This window comes from Clytia hemisphaerica, unplaced genomic scaffold (genome assembly GCF_902728285.1).
Source record: "Clytia hemisphaerica strain Z4C2 unplaced genomic scaffold, Clytia hemisphaerica genome assembly, whole genome shotgun sequence".
In the NCBI taxonomy this organism is placed as follows: Eukaryota; Metazoa; Cnidaria; class Hydrozoa; order Leptothecata; family Clytiidae; genus Clytia; species Clytia hemisphaerica.
This window is the reverse complement of record NW_027103925.1, coordinates 68,590-80,015: the sequence shown is the minus strand read 5'-3', so window position 1 is coordinate 80,015 and position 11,426 is coordinate 68,590. Positions and strand designations below refer to the sequence as shown.

Here is an 11,426-nt window from a genome sequence, read left to right as displayed (position 1 = left end):
TTAGAGGATTTGCCCAACCACTCACTGATGCCATGGTCGATTTTTTCCAAATGTCTCAAAAGAGATTCACCCAAGAAATGCAGCCTCATTACATCTATTCTCCTCGTGAAATGACAAGATGGGTGAGAGGCATTCTTGAAGCAATCAAACCTCTTGATGGCTTGTCAGCTGAAGGTCTTGTTAGACTTTGGGCCCATGAAGCATTGAGATTGTTTCATGACAGGTATGTTTCGTTCTAAAATAGACTTGCAGTTTCACCTTAATGATGAAAAATGGAATTACCGTATGAACTAAATGATTAACGCGTGCGGCAAAATCCTGAAAGGTGGCTTTTTCTCTTAATAATATTTAAAATTATTTTATGCGAGTCTTTACTCTATTTATTACATTTTATCAATAGATTGATTACTGATGATGAAAGAAGATGGACAAACAAAAACATTGACACGGTTGCTGCAAAACACTTTCCAAATGCTGACATGACAGTTGCATTGAAGAGGCCAATCTTGTATAGTAACTGGTTGTCCAAAGATTACTTACCAGTGGAAAGAGAAGAATTGCGTGATTTCACTCGGGCAAGATTGAAAGTATTCTATGAGGAGGAATTGGATGTGCAATTAGTCTTGTTTGATGAAGTTTTGGATCATGTACTGAGAATTGATCGTATTTTCAGACAGCCCCAGGGTCACTTGCTTTTAATTGGGGTCTCAGGTGCAGGAAAAACAACACTTTCAAGATTTGTTGCTTGGATGAATGGTTTGTCAGTTGTGCAAGTCAAGGTAAGAAGATTTATGTGTTAATTTATGTGAAAGAGTAGGTGATGATATTATGACGGGCGGACAGAATTTTCATAATGCTGCATTGTCATGAAATCTGATACATTTAATAGTTTAAAAATTGTGGCTCAAAATAGTGCACACACTAAAACTCAATGATGAAAAACTTTCCCTGAAAACAAATCCAAATGAGATCAAACTACATTCCTTGAGTCATGAAAAATTGTTTGATGCGGCTGAAATTTGGCACACTAGTTCCTTGGGTGAATATCTGGGGGTGTTTTTTTCATTTTTCAAAAATTTTGGCCTGGGGACAAGTTTTTCGCCAAAACGAGGCTAAAACTTGGGGCAGCCAGGAGACTTAAAAATTTGTTCGATTTGGCTGAAATTTTGCACACTTGTTCCTTGGGTGAATATCTGGGGTCTACAATTGGGTCTATGAATAATTTTAAGCCACTGAAGTTGAGCCCAGTGCGTTGCGCACGTTCAACTATGAATTAACCGAGATAAAAAGTTCTCAAATCATGATAGTGATAATCGAACTTTTTAAGCCTGTTTAAGTAGTGTTGATTTTACAATTATGTCTTGAATTAAATGATGATATTATGACGGGCGGACAGAATTTCTATAATGCTGCATTGTCATTTTGTCTGATAAAAATTCAATTTGAGTAAGCATTCTGCTTTTGCAAACACAAATAGGAAAATTGACGATTTGAGTTCACAAAAAGGTTCAAAGCAAACTTTTTGATAATCTGAATTTCTCATCAATGTGTTGTGATTTTCATTTTTTCCTGCAGGTTCACAGAAAGTACACTGGGGAAGACTTTGATGAGGATTTGAGAATTGTTTTGAGAAGATCTGGATGCAAAAATGAAAAGATTGCTTTCATTATGGACGAGTCTAACATTTTGGATTCTTCATTCCTTGAAAGAATGAACACTTTACTTGCCAATGGAGAAGTTCCTGGGCTTTTTGAAGGTACTTTTTATTCAAATTTAAATAAAACTTCATACCATATCCTAAATTTTTGTGTTTGTGTTTTTCTATTTGTTTACAAGATGGCCTGTTTTGTCCTAAAAACACCAATTTTAGAGATGATTTTTAACTTGGGAATATTCATGTTTCAAGGAATTTAATTTAGCAGATTTGTCAAAAAAAGCTAAAGTTAAATTCTGCTAAAATTTCTTCCTTTAAGGTAATCTTGTGTAGTTTAACGCTTTGTTTCAGTTGGCAGAACATTTTTTAATACTCTAAATCTTCCTTAGGTGATGAATATACTACCCTGATGACACAATGCAAAGAAGGTTCCCAGAAAGCTGGGCTTATGCTTGACTCAAATGAAGAACTGTACAAGTGGTTCACACAACAAGTTATGACAAATCTCCACGTTGTTTTGACAATGAATCCATCATCAGAAGGTTTGAAAGACAGAGCTTCCACTTCACCTGCCTTGTTCAACAGATGTGTCTTGAACTGGTTTGGAGATTGGTCAACTGGTGCCTTGTACCAAGTTGGTCAATCCTTCACAAGCAAAGTTGATCTTGAGAAAAACAATGTAAGTTTGATTGAATTGTCTAGTATTTTTTGTTTGTTTTTCTATTGGCCATGTCTTGTAATTGAACCTATCAAATGACAAATGATAGTTGTAAGAAATGTTCGACAGTCTATAGAAGTTGTTTTCATGTTTTTCTTCTCTTTCAGTACAAAGCTCCTGACTACTTGCCAGTTGTATACAAAGACTTGCCTATGCCTCCCACTCATCGTGATGTTATTGTCAATGCTATGGTGTTTGTCCATCAATCCATGCATAAGTTGAACGAACGTGAATCTGCTATAGGTGGTCAAACTGTGTCTGTCACGCCAAGAAGCTACCTTGATTTCATCAACCATTATGTATGTTAAATTTATGTTAATGCTTCCTTGTTATTTTTCACTCTTATGCATAAGCTGCACTCTTTGCTGACCCCTAAAGAAAACAAATTGTGGTTGTAAGTTAAATTTGAATTTTTCTTTTCTCCTTTAGATGAAACTGTTCAATGAGAAGAGATCTGATTTGGAGGAACAACAGCTACATTTGAATGTTGGTTTGCAGAAAATTAGAGATACAGTAACCCAAGTTCAAGACTTACAGCAAAGTTTGGCTTTAAAAAGGCAAGAGCTGGAAGCAAAGAACACACTTGCAAACCAAAAGTTGAAGCAGATGGTGAAAGACCAACAAGAAGCTGAGAAGAAACGTGTAACTTCAACTGAACTCCAAGGTGACTTGCAAAAACAAACTGATGCCATCAATGTGAAGAAAGCCCGAATCATTAACTGAATTAGCTGAAGTAGAACCAGCATTGCTAGATGCTAAGAGTGCTGTCAAGTCGATCAAGAGGGAACATCTTGATGAACTGAGGAGGTTGGGTAAACCTCCACCAGCTATTAGAATAGCTTTGGAATCAATTTGTCTCTTGCTGGGCACACCATGCACTGATTGGAAAGAAATTCGTCAAATTGTCAGCAAGGCAGCTTTTATACCAAGCATTGTCAACTTCCAAACTGAAGATATTAGTGTTACAACAAGGAAACAGATGATCAGTCAATTCTTGAAACAACCCAGACTACAGTTACGAAAAGATGAACAAAGCCAGTTTGGCTTGTGGTCCTTTGGTCAAATGGGCTATTGCTCAAGTTTCGTATGCTGATATGTTGCAAAAGGTTGATCCCCTTCGTGAGGAATTATCTAAGAATGAAGATGCCATGTTGGCTAATAAGTCAAAGGTAGGTACTCAATAATTCTTCATAACTCCTTTAGATACTTAGTGAAAGAATATCCAAACCTTTTGCTCCGATTTCTCCTTTCTGTTCCCTACCAGCCCTTAGGGTCCAGTTTCCCCAAAACATGTCATGTGCCAAGAATTTGAAATGGTTATCTTCCTTTAATTTTGAATAGCAAGGCAGATCCTTGTGTTAGTTGCAACACTTAATTTTCCTGGATGCATGATCTTTCTTTTTCTTTCCTAGTTAACTGCTGTTGCAGACATGATTAATGAACTTGAGGGTCATATTGCTAAATACAAAGAAGAGTATGCAGCTTTAATCAGTGAAGCACAAGCCATCAAAGCAGATTTGTCAACAGTTGAAGCCAAGGTCACAAGAAGTACTGCTCTACTGAGAAGTCTTGGATCTGAAAGACAGAGATGGGAGGTGACAAGTGAAGGATTCCAAAATCAAATGGGCACCATTGCTGGAGACGTTCTGCTGAGTGCTGCTTTCCTTGCTTATGGTGGTTATTTAGATCAACAAATGAGATCAAGCTTGTGGCATATTTGGAAATCCCATATTGAACAAGCAGGCATCAGCTTCAGATCAGACCTTGCGAGGACTGAAGTAAGTCTTAACTAATTTTAGTTCTATTTGATTGCTTTTTTAATGATGAAAACTATTCCGCATCGCTCTGAAATAAATGTGGACACATAGTTACACTGAATAATTATATGCGTGATCATGAAATTCTTAAAAATTAATTGCAACATTCTTGAACCTTGAAATATTACTTTTTTTCAGTTTTTGTCTACTGCTGATGAAAGATTACAATGGCAATCCCACTCATTACCGTCTGATGATTTATGTACTGAAAATGCTGTGATGCTAAAACGATTTAACAGATACCCTCTTATCATTGATCCCTCTGGTCAAGCTACAGAATTCTTACTTCAAGAGTACAGAGAGAAAAAAATTACCAAGACAAGTTTCCTTGATGACGCTTTCAGAAAGAATTTAGAAAGTGCTTTGCGATTCGGGAATCCCTTGCTAGTTCAAGATGTTGAAAGTTACGATCCAATTCTTAATCCTGTCCTGAACAAAGAAGTTAAGAAGACTGGTGGTCGTGTATTGATTACACTAGGAGACCAAGATATTGATTTATCTCCTGCTTTTACCATCTTCCTGTCCACCAGGGACCCAACAGTGAGTACTCTTATCACCTTATGCTTCTGCTTTTGAAAGGTTTCTACTTCTTTCTTCATCCTCAACTTCAATTGAGCTAGATTCTACGAATGTCTGATTGTCCCAAATACTTTAGGAAAGCCTGCACTCTTCAAAAATGATCGACTTTGGTTGAAATTTGGCATACTCGATCCTTGTGTGAAATCTGGGGGTGTATTCTTCATTCTTCAAAAAATTTGAGGCACTTGTTTTTTTTGTTACATTGGGTCTGTCAGGCTTTGTCATTTGCAAATTCCAGGCGTGTGGTCAATCGCACTCCTTAAAAGTACTTTAGGCGTGTGATAAGGAGTGCTATGCATAACTTTAAGTAGTAAAATCCAAATTTATGGCGTGTGATTAATCACTCTCCTCAAAGATTTTAGGTGTGTGTGGAGGTGTGCGCGTGCTATCACACGCCTCAAACGATGCAGCCTGGTCTGTAAATAATTTGGTCCCAGTGCGTTGCGCATGTTCGACTATTTTATTATCTGGTTGATTCAATTCATTCTTAATTTTATTTATTAAAGGTCGAATTTCCACCAGATTTGTGCTCAAGAGTTACTTTCGTCAACTTCACTGTTACACGGAGCTCTCTTCAAAGTCAATGTTTACATGAGGTGCTCAAAGCTGAACGTCCTGAAGTTGATGCCAAGCGCTCTGATTTGTTGAAATTACAAGGAGAATTCCATCTTCGCCTACGTCATTTAGAGAAAGAACTGTTGCAGGCTTTGAATGAATCAAAAGGAAGCATTTTGGATGACGACAAGTAAGGAAGCTGACAATGTTCATTTGTTCTAACTTGATACATGAATATTAGGAGATTTTCGTGTTAATAATAGAAACCCTGTTTATTTTTAAAGTTAAACTCTACAGTTTAAACCTGCTCATTTGTGTTAATTTCAAGGCCGTTAAATGATTCCATTACTCGTGTTCATATAAGGTTATTATTGCACACAAGAATTTAAATGCCTTGCTAATTACAATTTAGCAAAGGATACAATGTAGTGCGAGAATAACGCTTGTGATAACTGCTGGTATACTCATTTTCAATTGGGATATCAGTTTTAAAACATTGCTACACTTGAAATATCATGTGTTTACCCTCTAAGGTCCACTCCTTTGAGAAATTCGGATGTTCTTTATCCACTTTTCTTTTTAGGGTCATCACAACTCTTGAAACATTGAAGAATGAAGCTGCTGAAATCACACAGAAAGTCGAAGAAACTGATACAGTTATGATGGAGGTGGAAGCTGTCACTGAACAATATCGAACACTCGCAGCTGCTTGCAGTTCCATCTATTTCACTATGGAGGGATTCCATGCTGTCCATTTCATGTATCAATTTGCTTTGAAATTCTTCTTGGAGATTTTCCGATCCATCCTGTATGACAATGAGATGCTCAAAGACAAAAAGGACCCCATTGTTCGTTTGAACATCCTCATTGAATGCTTGTCTCAGGTACATTGATTCATCTTTACTTAAGTTTTTTTTTTTGCTCAGCACACTGTTTATTTGTTTTCAAGATATTGTTTGTTGTGTATTTTTTTACCAAAGAATTTCGTTTATTTCAGGTTGCGTACAATCGTGTTGCTCGTGGTTTGTTTCATGACGATCGAGTCACATTTGCAACTCTCCTTGCCCGAATCAGATTAAAGGGTAAAAAGTAAGTCTGCTATCCTCAGTACTTCGTATAATCGTTGTTTGCTTGGAGTCTCTTGATGAAAACTATTCCGCATCGCTCCGAAAACACTGTGGACACATAGTTACACTGAAGACTTTCAAAATCGTTTTAAAAGATTAAAATTGATTAATATTGAATGATGATAAATTTTCCGCATCGCTCCGAAAACTCTGTGGACAAATTTATTCTGACGATTTCTACTGTACTAAATTGAAAATTCGTTTGAAGTGGAGTTTAGTTCTAATAATCTATTTTGTCTTTTCATTTTAGTGAGAATCATTACGATAATGAACTCGACCATCTGTTGAAAGGAAAAGAAATCGTAGTACAAGCTGACTCAATAAACATAACAGGATTCACTGATCAGTTGGTAAGAATTTATCTAAAGTCGTCTACACCACAATCTCAAAACGTAGGCCCGTCTGACATACATAGTGCCCCCCCCCCCTTTATAAAGGGGGGGATTCTGATTTTGGCCCTATTTTTAAAGTATGGGGGAAAATGAAAAATTTGAAATTTGCTGGGGGAAATAAAGAGGGGGGAAAACCATAAATTTAGGAAATTTTGACTGGGGGAACTTCACTGATTTCAAGGTTATCTTATTGCAAAACCTGTTTAAGCAATAAAATCAGCAAACCTTTTTAAATAAACCAACTTTTCAATACAATTTCATTTTCCCAGCACTTTCAAGGCTATATTTTCAAGCTTTCCCAAAATTTCAAATTTGATTTTAGGCATTTTTATGTTAACCATATGGGGGAACCGCAAAATCTTCAAATAGCTGAGGAAAATCAAAAAAGAGGGGGGAACCGAAAAATTTTGAAATATGGTGGGGGAAAGAAAAGAGGGGGGAATGGAGAAAAAATTGGATTTTTAGTGGGGGAACCAACCCAGGAGGACACTATGACATAGTTTTGATGTTTCATTAATCTTAAAAAACACTAATTCAAAAACTTTCTTCTGTTTAGAAAACGTCTCTCTTGCGTTTGAACAAACTACCACCTTTCAAAGACCTCGAGAAATTCATCAAAGCCAATCGTGCAGAGTTCGATCAATGGCTCGATTCTACGAATCCGACACAAAATGTACCAAAATGTTGGGACGCTAGTGATCTTACACCCGTCGGAGAAGTCATGTACGAGACACTTGTTGTACAGGCTTTCAGACCGGACAACCTTCATGCCATGATGAGACGTTTTGTCCTGATTGTTATGGGAACTGACTTCCTTCAAGGTGCCGAAAAAGAAATGGACATGTCAAGCGTTGTTGAGAAAGAGGTAAAGATACTTTCTTAAGCAAACACTCTTACATTCATTAAAGCAATGATGAAAACTATTCCGCATCGCTCCGAAATAAATGTGGACACATAGTTACACTGATGAATTTTAAAGCACTGAAATGACATCAACAGTATCATGTCGTGATCTGAAGACTAACTTAGAAAATTTATTTTACAGATTAAAGCACAAACTCCCATGTTGTTATGCTCCCCAGCTGGTTACGAAGTGAGTGGACGGGTTGACGATTTGGTTGCCCAAACAGGAAAATCGATCACTTCCATTGCCCTTGGGTCAGCTGAAGGTTTCAACGAAGCTGAGAAAGTCATCGGTGCTTCTGTCAAGTCAGGAAGGTGAGATAACATAAATATTTTATAGCGATAATGTTTCGAATAGTACCCTCTTTCTTCTCTCGAATATTAGTGATGGGTTGATGATAAAAATGAACCATTTCGATTCTGAAACACGATGTTGAATTTGTTCATGCACCACCAGCTGACCATCTATTAAAATCTTATCATGATTATGTATTGTATTTCAATTTGTACAGCAAATTTAAATAAATTCTTTCCTTCTCAGATGGGTTCTGTTGAAGAACGTTCATTTGGCGACATCTTGGTTGGTCTCGCTGGAAAAGAAACTTCATTCAATGCAACCACACCCTAACTTCCGTTTGTTCATGACAATGGAGGTGAATCCTAAAGTTCCTGTCAATCTGCTCAGAGCTTCTCGTATTTTCGTGTACGAACCACCGCCAGGCATCAAAGCTAACCTCCTACGAACCTTCAGCACCATCTCCGTTTCAAGGATGTCTCAAGCTCCTGCCGAAAGAGCAAGAATGTATTTCTTACTCGCCTGGTTCCATGCCATTGTTCAAGAACGAGTGCGTTACGCTCCTCTTGGTTGGTCCAAATCTTACGAGTTCAATGAGTCAGACCTTCGAGTTGGTTTTGATATGCTTGATATCTGGATTGCATCAGTCTCACAGAACCGGGCCAACATTCCACCAGAAAAACTACCGTGGGACGCTTTCAGCACACTTCTCGGTCAATCCATCTATGGTGGTCACATCGACAATGAATTCGATCAGAAGTTGTTGCAGTCATTCATTGATCGCCTTTTCACCAAACACAGCTTCGATTCAGATTTCCCCTTGGTCACAAATGTAGAAGGGCATAAAGATACACCTATTCCAGACGGTGTTAGACGTGAGCAATTTATGCAATGGGTATCAAACCTTCCCGATTATCAGTCTCCCTCATGGCTTGGATTGCCAAATAATGCTGAAAAAGTTATCTTGTCCACATTGGGTGACGCTTGTTTGGCCAACCTGTTGAAAATGAGAACGCTGGCTGAAGACGATGAATTGGAGTATGTCCCTGAAACTACCGACAAAGACGAGAACTTAGGAGTTGATGACCGTCCTCAATGGATGAAATCGCTGCAACAATCAGTTCGCAATTGGCTCAGTATCCTTCCCGAATCCATCCAACACGTCAAACGTACCATGGAGAACATCAAAGATCCTCTGTTCAGATGTTTTGAAAGAGAAGTCAATCTCGGAGTCAAGTTGCTCGACAACATGCGATCAGATTTGACGGAGATAATGATGGTATGTGAAGGTCAACGCAAACAGACCAACGATTTGAGATTGATCATAGATAACTTGGTCAAAGGAGTCATCCCAAAATCATGGAATCGTTACAAGGTTCCTTCAGAGCTGACGGTCATCCAGTGGATTGTCGACCTGGCTGAACGAATGAAACAACTGAAGAATATCTCCAAGATCTCCAACACAAGTGGTGCACGAGAATTGAAATCCATGAAAGTATGGATGGGTGGTCTCTTCATGCCTGAAGCATTTATTACAGCCTCACGCCAATACGTTGCCCAAGCAAACCAATGGTCTCTTGAAGAACTCTACCTCAAAGTCACTGTCGCTGATCAAAACGAGCAGTTATCCATTGATGATTGTAGCTTCCTTGTTTCTGGTAAGTTGGTAACCTTTCATACATTTTTAGATCAAATGATGAAAACTATTCCGCATCGCTCCGAAAACAATGTGGACACATAGTTACACTGACTGATCGATTCATGGATGCATTATATGTCAGCGTTTTTATATATCATTATATCACAGGAAAAAATCGTTAAATCACACTTGTGTGAAAACTGATTTCCCACAGTGGGATTCGGTTCGTTTTTCACACGGGTGTGAAAAGGTAAATGACACCCTTAATGTTTACACCATATTGAATTGAGTATCAGACTAAAACACCTCAAATTTAAGAAGAATTAAGTCAGATTGTCATTTCAGATTGAGCGTTTAGTTTGATAATTAATTCGACATGAGACAAACACATTGGGTGTTAATTACCTTTTCCCACCCGTGTGAAAAACGAACCGAATCCCACTGTGGGAGATCAGTTTTCACACGAGTGTGATTTAACGATTTTTTCCTGTGTATATGAGATACGTTACCACCAAAACATAATATAATTAAATTTCTGTTCTTTAGGTTTGAAATTGCAAGGAGCTTCCTGTTTGGCGAACAAATTAAGCCTGGTCGACACAATTATCACCGACCTTTCTGACATCCGTCTACAATGGGTGAAGATCGATACGGCGAACCCACCAGAGCTCAGTGGAAACGACGTTAGCTTACCGGTGTATTTGAACCAAACACGCCGTGAATTGTTATTTACCGTGGATATGAGCACGTCGGGTGCCGTTCCTGGAAGATCGTTTTACGAGCGTGGGGTTGCTTTCATTCTCTCATTCTTATCTGGCTAAAATGCGGATATTGACTCATGAAAATTTCTTCATATTATATAAAGTTATACGATTATTATTAGGTAATGTATTGTTGGGTAATTTTATTGTATGTTCAGTGCACAATGGCATAGCATTTGAATTTTAATTCTTTAAATCGCGGATTTCAAAATCAAGATCGCCTCAAATTTTTAAAACTTGAATCTTGGCTTTACTTGGGTCGGCTGTTAGGGTTATTGTTCTTGAAAGTCTTTATGTTTTGTTATTTTGATATAAGTTATTCTGCTCTAGGGTTTAGTTTTGTTTTGTTTAATCTATCTATTTGTAATTACTTGAATCATTTCATTTCAATAAATATATTAAATTGAAATCATAAAATGCTTTGACATTTTTTGTATGGCAGTAAATAGCATGGTCAATTTCTGGTCCACAAAAAATATGGCGTGTTTATTTTGTTAGGCCAACTATCGCCTGTACTGATTGGTGTAATTAAAATATGTAATCGTCAGCCGTGCAAAATTACTCGAATCTGATTGGTTTAGAGGAGTGCAATTAATCGTTAATTGCACTATTACCACTTTTTGCACTATTTACCTTATTTTGGGTTTTCAGAAGTACAATTTCCAACCCCCCTCCCCCCGTTTATTAAAATCTCAAAAAATTTCCAACCCCCCCCCCCCCCCCCCCCCCGATTATTTGACCTAAGAGTATGGCCGATTTCTGTACTGAACGGGAATTATTTGATGTAGAAGTGTCATTTTATAAGTGATTTATGACAAAATGAGGGGGAAACCACCACTTCTTCATCAAATAACTTCTTCGATGTGAAGGCGTCCGCTGGGGGAGGGGGCGGCTACCTCTATGTTATAGCTAGTTTTTCCATCATTGGAAACCCCCCAGGTAGATTATTTCGTATGATATTTACACATGTAATACGTTTTCCCAAA

General features: G+C 37.9%; 1 protein-coding gene across 1 annotated transcript; it reads left to right on the top strand.

Annotated features, from left to right (window-relative positions):
• Window positions 1-5: 5 nt before the first annotated feature.
• LOC136809715 (cytoplasmic dynein 1 heavy chain 1-like) lies at window positions 6-10,857 on the top strand (the record flags this gene model as incomplete). Its single annotated transcript, XM_067066254.1, is given in 18 exon segments — window positions 6-223; window positions 401-779; window positions 1,576-1,756; window positions 2,044-2,333; window positions 2,480-2,671; window positions 2,802-3,092; window positions 3,094-3,372; window positions 3,374-3,541; window positions 3,785-4,150; window positions 4,328-4,729; window positions 5,275-5,513; window positions 5,907-6,207; window positions 6,321-6,412; window positions 6,701-6,800; window positions 7,399-7,707; window positions 7,888-8,060; window positions 8,287-9,698; window positions 10,226-10,857. Coding segments are annotated over 18 exon segments (5,667 nt in total), but the record flags the coding sequence as incomplete, so codon positions are not given.
• Window positions 10,858-11,426: the final 569 nt, after the last annotated feature.